This window comes from Erigeron canadensis, chromosome 6 (assembly GCF_010389155.1).
Source record: "Erigeron canadensis isolate Cc75 chromosome 6, C_canadensis_v1, whole genome shotgun sequence".
Lineage (NCBI taxonomy): Eukaryota > Viridiplantae > Streptophyta > Magnoliopsida > Asterales > Asteraceae > Erigeron > Erigeron canadensis.
Window position 1 is genome coordinate 43,131,695 of NC_057766.1, and position 18,225 is coordinate 43,149,919.

The window sequence follows — 18,225 nt, forward strand, 5'->3', positions numbered from 1 at the left end:
ACCAAGAGCCATGAGGAGAGGGATGTCTAAGCCTCTAAACCACAAGATTGTCATTCATCCATGAATGACCTAAATACCTCCAAGTCTTGCAAGATTTTTACTTCTAAAACTTCAAGCTTTAATCAACAACTAGTTTCTTCTTAACTACCTATAAAAATGGTAAACAACTAAAAAGTAAGCGAATGCTTAGTGAATAAACTTGCATACAAATATACATACGAAGGAGGGCAAAAACACAAAAGACTATCGTGTGTAGCCAATGATACCGTCATATCATCACTTGCATACTCATTTTTGCGCTAACAAAACATACATGGATCCATATACGCTAAACAATAATCTTAAGAGGTTCATAGGCCTCAAAGGTTCGTAGGCCTTTATCTCATATCGACTATGGGGTTCATAGGCCCCGACCTCAATTAGGCCCTAACGCCAAATCGATTACCACACACGGAATCCATCATCATATGGTAATCGACCCAACACACATATAAGAGTATGCAAGAGTACTCACCTCCTCCGCGACTATCAACAATCAACAATGCAACAACAAGTGCAGAGCTTTCAACCTATTAATTCAATACAATATGCACACAAGACTTTATTCACAATCTTGGCTAACTCACTTAGCCAAACTAACGATTCACTAGCATTCCTATTCACCCAAACTCAATTTCCTTGAGTTGGCTTAAAATCAAGTTTCACTTAATAAAGCTCAATCTTTCTAACTCATCAATCTCAATTACTTATCATTTTGCTAAAAATCTCATTTGACCACCAACATGTGGCCATTTCATCTAGTTGCTCAAAATTACCAAATTCTCATTCACTAGCCTTTTCCAAACCTAAAACCCAACCCATTTGTCATTGAGTTTCTTTCACCTTTAACAACTATATTAGGTAGTTCATGTTACCTTTTTCAACCACATCACAATAACTAGCAAAATTTTATCTTTTCTTACAAACTCAAATTATTATTTTGAACTTATCAATTTCATAATCAAACACATCATATAACTCAATGACAACTAGGTTAACTAAGGAATTGGGAGAAATTAACCATAATTCATTTTCTAGCAAAAACCCCCAATTTGGTTCATCCATGAACCCTAAATTCAAAAAGAAAGATAAAAACTAAATTAGGGGAATTTAATACCTCAACAAACAATAGGTTAATGCTTAGACTTAAGTTGGAAAATTCTTCTTCCTTTCTTTTCTCTAGCAATTTCGGCCACCACCACAAAACCCGCAAGCCCTAGCTTTTCAATTCTTGAATGGAGATTATTTGATGGTGATGATTATTATTATGATTTTTATTCTTGGATTGAAAGAATTAGTCTTTGATTTTGGAAGAATTGAGATGAAGTTGCATAGAGGAATGATGATGAACAAGAGTAAAAATGTGAGAAGTGGAAAAAGGAAATGGCTGCACTTCCTATGAGTGTCACGCCCTTGACTAACTTTTGTGGATATTTGCTATCCGTTAAAGTTTCAACTAAATTAACCCCATATCCAAAAATAAAATACTAGGAAACTAATTTAAAGTCAAAACTATAAAAAGAGGTTAATTTATTTATCTTAAAATTATTGGGGTGTTACAAAAAGTTAGGTAAAACATGCAGTAACTATCTTAGGTAACGTATGGGAGATTATGTAAAATTCAGGGGGAGGTTATGTAAAATTCAGAGGCTATGTATGTTTATAAATTCAAAGGTTTAGTTTATAAATTTTGTTAACCTTGACAATAACCTAAGCTTAGGTAAAGTGTACCATACATATATTTTCCTTTTCTATTTATTATAAGGATAAAGGCATGGGAGTGTAACCAACTATGACCAAAAGGCTATGTAATGTACCCATCTACTCGACTTGCTATCTAGTGTAACCAACTTTGTTTTTTGGGTTATGCAATGTAAGCAACATGCTACAATAGGTTTCCATCCGGTTATACACATATGTGACCATAGTTGTTTCGCCGGATTAAATGGAGATGCACCGGAAAAATTAAAAATTACAATAACTTTATTGTTTCTTCGAATTAAGACTTGAAACTACTACCAATCAACTCAAAAGTTTATCCCGCACAAACCCTGACCAAAGTTTTTCAGATCCAACACTCGCCGGAAAAAATGGTGATTCGCCGGAAAATTTAAAATCGCGATAACTTTGTTGTTTTTTCGAATTAAGACTTGAAACTACCACCAATCGACTCAAAAATTGATCCCGCACAAACCTTGACCAAAAGTTTTCGAATCCAACACTCGCCGGAAAAAATGGTGATTCGCTGGAAAAAATACCAATGGTGTAATTTGTCTTCGTTTTACATTTAGATAGCTGGTGTTTGATCTTTCAAGCTTTAGATAATTGGTGTTTACATTTAGATAACTGAGTCAACAAAATTCTGTAGATCCTATCTTCATTAAATGTAAAGTTTTGATGGCCGTTGTTCTCTTTGTATAACGCTGGATGTTCACTTATTATCTGTAGGTTTAGATTGGTTGTATAAAATAAAATGGTATGTGTAAAATGTAGCATATGTTTTTCTATCAAATCCACCTTTTATTTATATAAGTATAAGATACATTGGTGTGTTCTTGTTTCAGGGATGAAATAATACTACCAAACAGAAAATAAAAATGAAAGTAGCAGATTTTTTAATAAAAAAGAAATAAAAATTAAAGTGGTAATTGGTAACTTGATGACTAACAGGTTGCTTACATTGCATAATCTAAAAAACATAGTTGGTTACACTAGATAGCAAGTCGAGTAAATAGGTACATTACATAGCCTTTTGGTTATAGTTGGTTACATTTCCATGCTTTTATCTATTTATTATACTATATAGAATTTATATAAGAGGACAAAATGGGTAAGGTAATGCTTTCACGGAAGAAAGACTGGGTAATTCACCACCACCAAGAACAACCACAAACAAACAAAACAAAAAAAAAAAAAATAGAGGAAGAAAGAGTAGTAGCATTAGAAGCAAAGGAAAGGAGTTATTAGGGTTTTAAATTAAAAATAAAATGGCAGGTATCCTCCAATCTGTTAATTCTTCTTCATCGTTGTTCATTCCGCCCGCCACCACTAGTTGTTCAACCCGCCTCATGCTTCTTACCTCATCCAACCTCCTTCACTTCTCCTCCAATTCACCTCGTCATTCCCGCCGCTTCTCATCAATCGTCGCAACCGTCTCATCTACTCCTACTGCTCCGTAAGTATTTCAGCCTTATTAGGCTTTTGAAGTCAAATTTCAGTTCTTTTACAGATTATAGCTATTAATTATTAATAATTTTATTTAATATTGTATATGCTGCTGGGCTTGGGGTATTTTAGGACACCAGAGAAAGCAATTACTCCTGAAAAAACAGCCAAGTGAGCTTTATTACTGTATTATTATTATTATATATGTATATTTCATATGATGATATATATTCGTTTATCTGACGAAATGAATGTTTTAATGTTGCGAGTGTGTGAAGATGGTCGTTTAGGTTCATAAAATCGTTTGCGATGGGTGAGTTGGAAGCTAGGAAGTTGAAGTTTAATAATACCGGAACCGAGTCTCTGCTGATGGGCATTTTGGTTGAGGGTTAGTCACACATATATATACATTTCCCTTCCACTTTTTACTAACATTTATACATGCTCCTTAGAATTTGCTATCATGTAATCAACTTTATGTTCAAATATTCTGATATACATAAAATTATGAGCCGTCTGGTTTCTAGATATTCATGTTTAAACGTTCTATCAATCGTACCAAAAGATAAAACTTTCACGACTCATGGAAACAGAAAGGTAGGTTTAGCAGAGTTACAATGATCCTTGTGGGTTTGGACAGCTTCTAATAATTCTGAAAAAAAAAGCTTTTTAGAGTTACTTAGTCGAACTCTTTTAAAACCTTGAGGTGACTTTTTGCCTTTTACGGACAAATGTGTTTGTTTTTGACAAGCTTTCTTTTTCTATGAATCTCAATATTGGAAATAAGAAACTTAAAGTAGATGCAACTTCATTGTAACTTGATTGTGTGATACCCATTGTTCTGGTAGAATCGTGGCTATATTAATGCTAAACTGTTTAGAGTCAATTTCTTACATTCGATAAATGTGTTCTTAATTAACACCCACTTGGCACTTGTAGTCTTTGTTTATGGTTTTATCATTACAACAAGGTGGAGTTTGGTTGATTTGTATGCTAATGAAGGAATTTGTACTATACCTGAGTACCTGACAGTAGTGTTTGATTGACGGGTATGGATTAGAATCGGGAATGGAACCCATGAATTTGATAAGTTCTTTTTTATCTCGCCAAGGGGGTTGGGTATCGAAAATTCATGCCTAGGTCGTTTTTTGCCTTTTCATATTTTCTTACAGATCCAGCAATGTTTATTGTCGACTCATAATTTTCACTTATCATCTACAATGATTCATATCTGCTCTTATTCTGATTCCATCCTACCATCAAAGCTCATACTCACATTGATTCATAAATGCAAGCCAAATACCACATGATAGAGTTTTGCATCCTTGCTTTGCGGAAGTCGTTCCAAAACTAAGCTTTCTTTAATGGTATCATTCTAAACATCTGCTGATTTGTAAATAATTTCAGGAACTAGTTTGGCTGCTAAGTTATTAAGAGAAAGTGGTGTAACTCTTTTCAAAGTGCGAGAAGAAACTGTAAAAATACTTGGAAAATCGGACATGTATATTTTCAGCCCAGAGCACCCACCATTGACTGAACCAGCTCAAAAGGCCATTGATTGGGCAATTAATGAGAAATTAAAGTCAGGTAAGACTTTCATATAACTGTATTGGAGCAGTGGTATTCTTTTTTATATCTATGTATATTCTAACTTGTAAGATTTGGTTGTTGGTGGCCTGCTTGTTGTCCCTATGTGTCATTCTTCCAGCACTTAGTATTTTGAACATACAAAACATAGTTATTCACTTTTAATATATAAACACCATTTTAAGAATGGAATATACAGGTAAATGCTTGCTTACTTTTTTCTAAAGTACCAAGTATTATACGTAGTTGGTGAAAGTGAGTGCTCGAGATTGACTCATTAAATGCCTAAGTCAAGTTGAGTCTAAAGGAGTGTAACTTGAGTCTTACTCAGTAAACATGCTCTAGCCTTACCTTAGATCTTGAACTCTATTAAGCCAGTGAGGAGCTTGTATGTACACGTTAGATTATATTATGTTGTATGTGTGTATATGTCTCTTAAATATCTGAATCTGAACAAAAGTTGGATGTTAGATAAGATGGAATTATGTATCTATGTGCTTCCTTTCGTATGTGAGAACTGAGCTTTGAATCCGTGCCACTTCACCTTCTTGACCCCCCAAAGCCAACCCCCCTACTTCCATGTCATTTCCCATGTGAGTTCTGCGTATGCAGTTGCCCCTATGTATACATGTTTATCTGATAAAAAAAAATATATTAGTTTGAAATTCGAGCCAAACACCGTAAAATCCAACGAACTGAGTCCGAGTTTTATTATAGTGTAGTCAATATGTACTTATCATATTGATGAGTACATATTTGTTCTTGGTTGATCTGGGCTATAAGTCTCAGCAAAGGGGCTATTTGTGGTTCTGTATTTGATGAGTTGTTGGCTTGCTGAATCGATTCTGGGAATGATTTAGTAGCTTACTGAATCAATATTGATGAATTATGGTGTAGTACTTATCATAGTTATCAAAAGCGAAGGCGATCTCAAAGCGCAAAGGCCCCAAATGAGGTGAAGGCGAGAGGCGCAAAGAAAGCGCACGCCCGAAGAAAAAAAGGCGCACTAAGTGAAAAAAAATATAAAATTTTTATATATAATGAGATATTGTAGACTTATAGTAAAAGAAGGCAAATGTCATTAATAAAATCAAATGTCATTGAGAAAAGCATAAATTTTTTGCCTAAAAACTTCAAATTATGTTGTTTTTGTTTTTTTTTTTAAATAGCAGAAAAAACTTTATTAATCGTGACAAAATTATAACCTGTTATAATTTGAATATAAATAAATAATAAATTTTATAAGTTATAACAAATTTATTATATAGATAATAAATTTTATAATTTTATATAACTTTTTATATATAACTAAATACTAATAAGAATTTGTTTATAGTAAATAATATTTATGGATAATGAAAAACTATAGTAAAAGATAACAAATGTCATTCATAAAACTAAATTGTTCAAACATCATTTAAATTTTTATATATAAAAATAATATTGTGTTGAAATTATTAAACTACTATATAGACATATACAGTATAAAAAAAATAACTGGTGGTCCTATAATACAAAGAGTGCAGCGTCCTCTCTTCAGTCGTCACTCTCTTTCTCTCCCTCCCACCGTTTCAATAAAAAGACATCTCTCCATTCTTTTGTTACAGTAACCGGAATACTTCGCCGGAAAACTAGAAAAGAAAAATCGAAGACACTATTTGAAGGAAACGTGCAGGAAACATTAGATCTAGGCACGATTTGGCCGGATCTTGAATGATTTGGTCGATGCTTGACCCTTGACCAATTTGACCGTCGTTGACCACCACAGTTGACCGTCGTTGACCGCCTTCTTTCATTAACGACTGGGCCTAGAGTTGCAGGCGCCGGAGCTCCGCCTCGCCTGCGCCTTGCGCCTAGGCGCAACAGGCGATCGCTTTTGACAACTATGGTACTTATTAACTGTTAAGTGTAAATATTTTTTGGTAATTAATATAAATTACCATTTGCACTATATATGTACTCATCATATGTTTTAAGTAACGAACATCCCATACAGAAACTGTATCTTGATCATATATATAGAGTACATTGATATTTTAGGTAAACCCATATTGAACCCTAAGCTTGGCTATACATTTGGATTCAACCCACCATACTAAATAAATCATTAACAGTCCAAGTGGAAGACTCTTGAACGAGGTAGGCCTGTAGCCCTGTAGTTTGTGGATGACAATGTCGGAGAGCAGCTGTCATATAGAAGCAGTAGCAAAAGAAATGTCAGACCAGGATCTAGCCCTTGGCCCCATATTAGGGATGCAGTCTATCAATGAGGCCGAGACTAGGCCGCGGCAACAAAAACTAAGACCAGTCCAAATACGGAGCTTGGATCTGAAAGGAGCCTAAAGAAGGACCGGGCCTAAACTAGGGTTGCCTGGACATGGAGCAGGGCCATTGTAATGGCAGAAATTAGATTTCAAGATTAAAAAGTTACGGTTGAATACAAAGTGATCAACATCATAAGAGACAAGGTACGGCATCACGATGGCAAAGAGCGAAGGTAGAGGATTGTGGCAGCAAATCTTATGAAGAAAAAAAAAAGAACGCTTGTGGCTGGAATCTGGGTTCTATGCCTAGTGCATAATTGGCAGTATAATATAATGGTGACAAAGAGCAACAACATGTGGATCAACATGGGAGATGTGGTCGATTTTTATTATTAGCTTTGAGTTCCTCTTCACTTGATGAGAAATAATCGAGGTTGAGTTATTAGCTTTGACTGCAGCCATCAGTTCGGTGGCAGTCCCTCGGTAATTGGATGTTTAGTTATTAAGGATGCCAAAAGTTGAGTACTTTTTTCCCTTGTTGCTCATTATGGTGTTGCATTTATTGCTGAATCTGTTGTTGTGGCTACATCATTGGATGAGCTGAAGTAGCGCATTGTTATTATTGAATTGATAACCAAAGAGAATCTAAAACTAATTTGGTGATTGAAAAGTAACCCAAGTAATCTTGTTAAGAGTGTCTTGTACACTACCTTGTTTGGCGAGAAAAACTGAAATTGGTGAACAGTACAGAATCAGATGAACGATAGCGGTTTCTAAAAAGTAAAATTGATGATCAGTCGGTATCATTTTTTCAAAGAAAATGAAGACAAAAAGTAGCAAACAAATCTAGAATCTATCTTGCAATATGGAGAGATCCAATTCAAGAAGAAGCTAGTTCTTAATTGTGATCTATTGATTATGGACAAATTATACCATGAGGATTCGTTGAGCTCTGATACTATATTGACAGTTGAAGGGTTTTGTCCTCAGTCACACGAACAGGCTCAGCTACTGGAAAATTTAATTATAATTTATGGAGTTAGTTGGTAACCTGATATCAGTACTTATAGTGAAAAATAAAGCTATAGGAATCCTTACATAACTTGGATATCCTAATACTAACTCATATTGGGAAACTCCTAAATAATCTTGTAAGTGTTGTAACTAGTTATAATTCTAGATTATAAAGCTAAATAAAGAGGAACTTAAAATATATAAGCAGATAAGTTTCTTATGAGTAAAATTCTAATTCCAGGTCGTAATTTGTGTAACTCCTGCATCAGACAACATTATCAATGAGCGGTCTGGAGAATACAGGCAAAAATGTTGATAGAAATGTAGAGAAGCTCCACTAGGTGATTAGATAGACGAGCATGAATAGTGATTCCACTTCACTGTGTGATGCTATTTGTTTAGTTTCCTTCAGAGAAATGTAATCCTCTTAAATTTGTGCTTTACCAAGCCATTTATATATATATATATATATATATATATATTTTGACTCTCGTCTGGGATTACGTCATTCATTTCTCTAATTCCTAAAAGTGTCCTTTTTGTAATATTTACAGGGGAAATGGGAGAAGTGACAACATCCCACTTGCTTCTGGGAATCTGGGCACAAAAGGAATCAGCTGGTTACAAGATAATGGCTACACTTGGTTTTAATGATGATAAAGCTAACGAGCTTGCCAAATCAGTAAGTTCAAAGATAACCTTTGCTACTTCTAGAACGAAAAAAAAAAAATTTGAGCTGGTACATTGGATGGGTTGGGTAGCAGGTCAGGTTGTTTAATTTATGTTCGGGTCAGGCGGGACAGGTTACCTGTTTATTAATACTTCGGGTGTCTCATAGGATTACAAGAATCACATTATTCAGTAATAGTTTTTAATCTGAACAAAATTTGCCTATGTACTGAATAGTCTTTTTATATTTATTCAGTAACAGTATAATTATTTATAATATTTTTCTATTCAGATGGACAAGGAAATTATTTTGAGCTACAAGAGGGGGCTTTAGAACGATATACATTTTCCTGCTTCACCGCTCTGGTTGTTGGCTGCTCAGGATGGCTTGTTGACAGATTAAGCCGTGAACAAAGTGAAGTTATTAATTAAAGAGACCAAAGTCTGCAAACCTTATACATGTGGCCGTATGTTCTTAAGCATGACCATGGTATTCCTTTCTAGTGCAATTTAGTTTGTGTTGTAAAAGGAAAAAGAAAACTCTAAAGGATGGTCATTCAATTTGTTAGGATAAAAACTATCCTTTTTATTTTGCCGACCCAAGTTTGTAACAAGTTCATTTCAAATTTGTATGACCTCATCTTTGGGCCCTGGCCACTAGTCTTTTATGATGATGGCCGAACACTTTTTATCAAGTTTTTGGGTCAACCGGTCTGGGCCACCGTGGTATTTTGGTATTCAATCATGTCGGTTGTGCTCATGGTCCACATTCATCTTTAGAGTGACATCTGATGCAATGTATGTGCTCCAAATAAGTGATGTTTATGGGAGTGAAACGGGTTATGAAACTGGATGTGAATGAGTCACATTCAACTCTCAATTGGAACAGTTGAACCACTTCCGATTTCCTAGTGTTGGCCAAGTGAGGGTCAATATACGTTCACCAAGTGTCACATGCGTTGGCCACTCCAGTGTGATGTGTGCCACCTTTAGTTGGTTCAAGGTCAAGGGAACAATATGATTATAACATTAGGAAAATTTCATATAAAGGTAAAATAGAAAACAATTATGTAACTTGTATAAAAAAGAATTCAACCTTTGCTTTCATAATTTTATGAATTATCTTGGAACGCAATGATGTTAACGAGGTTATGACAATAAGCTCAACTAATGACATTGCCTGAGAGGTATTGGGATGACTTATTGGTAGCATATAATTATATATTACGTATAACTATAAGGATTTTGAGCTGAGTAAAGTTGATTTGTAAGAATGTAAAGTGAAGGAGGCATGAGGGTGCACGTGCACAAGGTTTAAAAAAAGTTTAGAAGAAGGCAGTGAGGCTGGTGCTGGTTGAATTGTGGGTTGGGGTAATTTGGGACCATTTCTTTTGTTTAAGGGAATGTCAAAGCAGCGCACCCCCTTGAACCGACCAACTAATTATGCATTGTCTCTTGCTTTCTTCATGCCTTATTTCAAACACCACATTCCAATTATAAAAAGCTAACATGTTAATTTGAAGTAGCAAACTGGTCAGGTTACTTTCTATTTAGCTACTATTATATGCTAAACATTTGTTGGTAATTCATCTGGAAAGACCTATTAAAAGATTCACGATTCATGCTATTAATCATTGCAGGATAAAAGGCCACAAATTATCATTGCAGGATAAAAGGGTCACAAATTTAATCTCGGAAAATTCACTTTGGTAACTTGACATGTATGATTATACTAGTGTGTGGTCAGTAGTCAAAAATATGTTGGAGACCAATTATTAGACCTTTATTCGTTCGAATATGATTTCTTGAGTCTGTATGAACTAACATTTTCAATCCAAGCTCCGAAAAACAATGAAAACGTATATATAAACGACAACCTTACTTCTTGGAAGGGATAATTGTGCTCGTCTGCAGCAAAATGATGAAGGTTCTGTTTAAAAGCAAAGCTATGAACTCGAATTTAGCACGTTGAGTTGCATACGTTTATTTTGGATAAGAACGAAGTATTTCACATCTTTACGATTACAAAGAAGATAATAAAACAAACACAACTTTAATTAATGCATAATTAGGTAGGTAAGGATAATAACTTGAACAAAAGCTTCTGTCACCTTTGAAAGATTCATTTTAGACTTCCACAGGGACGAGACTTGAGTGTCGAGGTGATAGATGATGATGTACATATATGTGAGTTGAAGGTAATTTAACACTTGATCTTAATTTAATAGTCTACTAGCGTCAAAAATTTATTTTAATTCCCTATAAAGATAGATTAATTAGTAAACCCGTGCTAACATTGAAAATCAGGTACAAAATCAAAACACATTTGCTTTTAAGAGTCGTGTGTGTGTATATCCCAAACTAAACTTTTTTATTGAAAATCAGGTACAAAATCACTTTGATTATATATGAAATTCATATGCCAAAATTACATATGTATAGTAACATAAAGTAAGTGGTGAGTCTTTTCATATGAAAGAAACCTCACACGCATCTACAATATTTTTGACACCTTTGTTTACCTAAACAAGGGACCAAACTAATGCTAACCACATTTTGTTCAATCTCCATGTCATCTCCAAATCAATTTAGATTAGGAGTTGTCCCACCGAAATTTGAAGACATCTCTATTTGTGCGTTCATTTGACCCTTTTGTTCTTTGTCTTTTAATAGAAAGTTAACACCACAATGTCAAAATTTTCAGATATGAAAAGATTACAAGTCGAATATCATGCTTTTCTAATAGACAATGTGACTTTGGAACATTGTTATCACATCACTACTTAACACAGTTATCAAATATTTTAGAAAATATGTTAATTAGATTGCAGACCTTCTGTAATTATTACATTACATTATTGAAACAAGTTCAGTCGGCCTACGTATTTTAAAAAAACTTTAGTTACATGTTAGCGTAATTTAAATTAACGTGACAATGATATGATGCCAAAAACATCATTTTTTAGAGCAGCCTAAGATACCAAAAACATAATAGTGTTTAATTATTATAAACATCGCATCGGTCAAAAAATGATATTATTTGCTTTTTGATCATTTATAAAAATAGATACATTTTTTATTTATTTAATGTAGTATTTGACATGGTAATTATGTCGTTTTGCTTTCGATAATTTGAGTTTATACACGTACTAGATAATCAACCCGGGTTCAACACGTACCGTTTAATTAAATTTTCGAACCAAAAACCATGCATAATTGTGTATGTAATTTATTGTCGATACATTATAACTTTGATATGAAGATAATAACATATTTGTAAAGATAAACATTAATATATAAATCTATTTGGATGATGAAGAAGTAAAATTAACTGTTGTAAATCAATGTTAGATATAGATATAAAAGAAAAAAGTTAGAATACGTTCGATTAATTACAAAAAATTTAAGGCTTGAAAAATAATATGAGAAAAAGGGAGATGACATAAAGCCTAACATAAAAAATAGTTTTTGGAAAAAGAAAATAAATATTATGACATTCTATAAAATAAATTAGGAAAAAATGTTGGCATGTCAGGAAAAACTCCTATAAACAATTTTGTTTTATTTATATAAGAGAGATTCTTAATTTGAAAAAAAAAGCTCATTTCAATTCTCCAACCTAATCAAATTATTCAACCTCATTTCAACTCTTTAACCTTTTTTTCAACATTTTTTAGTGACACATCACTCTCAAGTCCCAACTTTTTTTTTCAAATATTCATAATTTATCCTCACCGCTGCAATAGCCGAATCCCTCGCCAACTCGTCATCTCTCCCCTCATCTCACTGCACACTCCCTCACCCCTAAGCTAAACAACTAATCAATGAGTAATTTTTCTATATATCTTTTCAAGCTAGTTACTCCTAGCAAACAATGTATAAAGTTTATCGTAACCCTCTTCCAAATAATTATTTCAATATATTGAATTACCGACTTTTAATTAACCTTTTTCAGCTTAATAATCATACCATAACCTTTTTTTGACAAAAATATCAATGAGAAAATATAGGAAATGGAGCATAGATATTTTGTTGATAATAACACTATGATAAATGGGTGATGGCATAAATCCATTATCATAAGTACAGGCAGTACATGACACAACCAATTGGACATAATTTGGGTGCATCATCTTGTCTATTAATGGACTAAATTGGTCTAAATGCAAAAATAGATCACACTTGTGTTGTATCTCACTGACATGTTCCTTGATGTAATCTTATGTAAGACCTCGTCCCAGGTAAACAAAAGAAGGGAAAGTTTGATCATTAAAAGTTCCGTGAGTACCTGAATCCTAATACATCCTTTCGTGGTTTTAAGTTATGATTAATTAGAAGATATTACGATTATATATTATAGATGATTAACTCGGTTATTTGATCAACACTTCTATACTTCTATCGAATTACAAGGTTCATTTTACCTAAAATGTCTCTCACCATTCAACACACTAACCACCTAACATATATTGTCTACCAAAAATACTATATATGAAATAATTTACAACCTCTATCTCTCAACTTTTAAAATAACTTAATTACATGTTTTACATCAAATATTTTTACACCAATAACCTATACTAATCGTTGTCACTGCCACCGGTCGCGCCTCCACTATGCGCTGCCGCTACCATCATCAGTGGCGGCTTAAGGTTTTTAGAGGCCTCAAACGAGATTAATTTTGGGGGCCTAGTTCATTACCATATAAACTAAAGTAAAAAAAAGTAGCTCGTCTTTTGTTATTGAACTACAAGTAATAAAAAAATATGCAGATGTTAATACAAAAATCAAAAAGGCGTTACTGCAATGCAAATTATATAATGATACTTAATCCAAAATTCAAACACTAAGTCTAATATACAAGATTTTGAGGGCTTGAAAATTTGGGGGCCTAAAGCGATCGCCTAGTCCAATAGTAATGTTGAGCCACCTCTGACCATCATCGTCTTCGCATTGTACGAACCTTAATTTAGTTTATATATATATAAATATATACAAAAACGGTAACAAGAGGTTTTTTTTTTTTTTTACTTTCAGCTATCAAAACCACGTACTTTTCTTGAAAAATATAATTATCTTTTTTTTGCATTTTACAAAATTGTTGATTATACAATGTTAAGTTAGATACCACGGTTCTTGTCCATTAAAGGGAGTTACAACAAGGTAAAATCAACAAAGAAAGAGATATTTGTTTTGATGCACTCGTATAGTTGTGAAATCAAGAAAAGGAGGCAAATTTTGAGTCTCCAAGAGTTCTTGAAATTCCTCTTTTTGGTGAATTGATTCAGTATAAGATCTTACAATATCCCATTGCCTACGCCTTCTTTCACCTTTTTCAAGCATTTGTGCTTTGTTTCCATTCATTGATCAAATTATTTACGGTATCTACTGTTAGTACACTTAGCTGTGTACTTGTGTTATCATTATATGCTAATTAAGTAACATACGAAGGTAATCAATCTTGCAAAACTATAATATTTGTATATGTTGGAAAATAAAAGAAGATAATTCTCCTCCGTCTTTATGCAAGCTTTAGGAATCAGTCTTTTTGCAAAAAAAATTTTCTCGTATTGATGTGACTCAATATATACATATTTTTCATATTATTTTAAGCTATTTATGCTATGTTTTATAATTGTACCTCTATTTTGATACTTTATGGTATGTACGAGTGATTTCAGGTCCATAACAAGTTCTATGGATGAAGCTAAATACGGGCATAAGATGAGCTTATAGATGAATCCTGATGAATTCCGAAGATGTTAAGATGAAGACAATTAAAGTCTCAAAGCCTAACTACCGTTACAAATTGGTAATGGCCGTTAAGAAGATTAAGGGGGGTTATAGTGCTCTGTAACGATTTATTACGTTACAAATTGTAAATTTAAGACTTGAAATTACAAATTGCGTACAATTCAAATCTTATAATTTTATCTCCAACCATACAAAGATCCTTACATATCTTTTTACCTCTACTAAAAACAAAAATATATTAGATTAGTACAAATAAGGGCAAAAAATCCTTAGTTTTAGACAAGATTCAACAGCAAAGGACAACTACTATTTAAGGACACCTAAGGGCACCTCATTGGAGATAACCTTAGTTTGTCGTCTTACCCAAGCTTTGTTTGTTTTTGTCGCTTTCTGATGGAAAAGTTCATTAATTGTATTAAAAATTCATCCAATATTAAAAAAGATTGGCTATTTAGTATGAAAGTTCACTCTATGAAGATATCGAGACCTTGCTTGATTCTTGATATTAGGACAAAAAAGATACGGTACGGCAATGATCATTCAGATTCATGGAATGTAAGACCCTTTTGGTTTGTTGCAGTCAATCTCACGATATGCCTAACTGGCTGTTACGGCGTCTACTCGTCTCCGCGATTTGTGTACTTTTTTTCCCCGTGAAATCTTGTGAACGCGATATTTCCTTTTCACAAGATCAATTCATCTTATCTTTATAGGATATAAAGTTTTAAAATGTGTGTCTTTCTATAGTATAGACATATAAAGTTTGGTTTTCGTTTGATCAATGAATACAACGTGTTTGGCAAAGGGCAAAGGCGATGTTAGCATACCATATCATATATCATTGCGTTTTTCAACTAATTAAAACCGACAACTTACGTATCAAAATGTATCATCGTTTTAATTCACACGTTTGTAAAGAAAACCCGAACACCTTTAATTTTCCAAAAGTGATCTCTTTGTTTCAAATTTATTTTCTTTCCATTTAAGTATGTACTAACATTATTGTTAACTTACAAATCTTACCTATTAAAAATATTTAGCTGGTAAATATCAAATGTTATCAAAAACACGATATAGTGATTGCACTTTTTTGAAGTGTGTAATTTTTGTGTGGAGATAATAATTTTAGAACGGGTGATTTTTAACTTTTTTTCACAAGATTTGTATACATATTCATTCCACAATTGCTTCCTTTTTTACATAACTAGGTATTTTCTTCCATTTACAAGTAACATAACACGATACAAATTTGAAATGTAACTTCCAAAGTTTCCCAAACCAACTTTTAATTTGTTAACAAAAATTCCAATTACTAGTACATTTTCTATCTTTTACTGACAGTCCAATAAGTTTGGACACGTATGTCTACGGTACGTTTTGTGTGGTCACATGTATAAAACACACTTAGTAAGAAAGGGATATATATATATATATATATATATATAATATTGAGAAATGTAAGAAGGTTGCCTTTCATTTGACCAACATGATGCCTAAGGATTGGGGGGCAATTTTGGGCAAGTGGTAAAAGATTAATGTAAAGATTAAAAACCTTATTATTAGAGGATGCCAAGGACTTAACAGCCCCTCAACTTTATAATATTCACAGACCGGCCTCAATTATTCTGTCCACAATAAGTAACCCCTTCTTTTTAATCCAAATTGGTAAATGATGATCTCCAAAGCACACTCCCACGAGTCCACCACATTATCTACAAAAATGTAAGTTACTGTTAGTACCTAGTACTTTGGCTTATTTGTATTTATACGTTTAAAACACAAAACAATATTTATAACTTTATAAGGTACCCATGATTTAATTTAAGTAGGCTTCTATTCTAGCTAGTAGTATGGGGAAGAACGATCAGTTTATAGGTTGTGAATTCAAATTCTATTAAAACAACCTCTATAAAAAAGTTAGATGGGTATAAATGATGTAAACTAAAGTAACTCATTATACCCTAAAAAGAGTATTGCGATTAACTGTACATGCGTATAACTTTTTGTTATATAGTAAATTGATTAAAATGATACCAATTTATAAGTTGTGAGTTCAAATTTTATTTAAACGATCTTTATAAAGATTAGATGGGTATATAACTGTATAAATTTTGGTTTTTCATTATATATCTATATGATTTAAGCTAATCAACTTTCTTTTACAAGTGTACAATTATGCATTATGTCTTTTGATCTCACACGGTCGCACCAATTTATTCTCATTGGTTGCACTATTTTATGTAAGTTGACTAGAACAAATTAATGATCACGGTTTTTTGATAGGATAACATTTACTAAACCATTAAAAAATTTAATGATTAGAGAAATAGCACTATAAGTAAAGTTTAACAAAAGGCGAGAATGTGTAGAGGATGAATTATTTTGTGTAGGTTTTTGAGGGCATGGATGATGATGACGACGATGATGAGGACCATGAATACTATTTTTGGAAGGTTGTTAGTCAAAAGTCAATCTTCAGTGCCAATTGGCTGCTAAAAAATGCAAGACTCTCCCCCATTTTGAGGCAGATCTAAGTTTTAGGTTCAACTATATTTAAGCTATTAGACTATTTGTAACACTATTTGTAAGGGTGGGTGATAGGGATCGGTGAAACATAAGATGGAGAAAGGTGAACGGTTATTGGGGGTCGGTGAAATAGTGAGGTGAAGGGGGTGGGTGATAAGGACTATATATGAAGGTACTTTGAAAGCTGAAGAACATGAATGAGATCATGGTTGTATATATATGTATAAGCAGTTGAAGAAGAAAGACCTTTTAGTAAGTTTTTACACTATCACTTTTTATATTTTGATTTGTGCACAGACTACAATACTCCCCACCTACTCTTTATAATAATGTCATTTAAAGTATATTTTTATAAGTATTTACGACTAAAGTCGGTTTTATAACTGAATTGTGTTTGGGTAATGTTTTTTTAATTACCCCCCCCCCCCCTAAAATTAATATAAATAAATTTTATTTTATATATTGAAGAAATATATTACTTTTAGTTTAAATATATTATGTTTTTAATTAAATAAAAGTGGGGTTCAAATAGTAGGTGAATGGTTAAGGGGAAAAAGAAAGAGTGAAAGAGATGAGAAAGTGATGCTGATGTGGCATGAAAAAGTGTCGGTGAACGGTTACGAATGGTCTAAAGGTTAGGTGAAAAGGATGAAAGTGAAATGATATGGCAAATGACTTGAAGGTGAAAGCTTTAAAGTTAATAGGTGAAACTTATAGGTGAAGATGGGGTTGGCTAAGCATTTCACCAAGCGAAAGTCTGCCACTTTTTTGTTTTTTTCATAACCATTGGTTGCAATGTGGGGTTAATAGGAAATATATATTAATATAAAATGTATTATGTTTTTAAATAAATAAAGATGGGGTCCAAATGAAAGGTGAATGGTTAAGGGAAAAAAAAAAGGTGAAAGATATGAGATGGTGAAACTGACGTGACATGAAAAAGTGTAGGTAAAGAAAGTGAATGGTTACGAATGGTCTTATAGTGATAACCGAGAGTTTTTTATTCTGTGGTTTTTTCTTAAAGGTTAAACAGTTCGAAGGGCTTTAACAATGCTATACTCATTTACACATAGGAAAACAAACCATTTAAGATGTTGTGAGGATTCAAATTCGACATGGACGTACAAAGTTAGGGGTGTTAGCCACATTTTATAGTTCGAACTTCCCTTCAAGGTATTCTGATGACTAATGGTTACCATCGACTGGC

The 18,225-nt window shown here is 33.2% G+C and overlaps 1 protein-coding gene across 1 annotated transcript; it reads left to right on the plus strand.

Annotated features, from left to right (window-relative positions):
• The first annotated feature begins 2,903 nt into the window (after positions 1-2,903).
• Positions 2,904-9,433, plus strand: LOC122605065 (ATP-dependent Clp protease ATP-binding subunit CLPT1, chloroplastic-like). Its single transcript, XM_043777938.1, has 6 exons — positions 2,904-3,214; positions 3,337-3,375; positions 3,483-3,592; positions 4,612-4,791; positions 8,624-8,751; positions 9,031-9,433. Exons 1-6 carry the CDS (start codon positions 3,027-3,029, stop codon positions 9,070-9,072), a joined length of 687 nt encoding a protein of 228 aa, XP_043633873.1. The 5' UTR covers positions 2,904-3,026; the 3' UTR covers positions 9,073-9,433.
• The last annotated feature ends 8,792 nt before the right edge of the window (positions 9,434-18,225 follow it).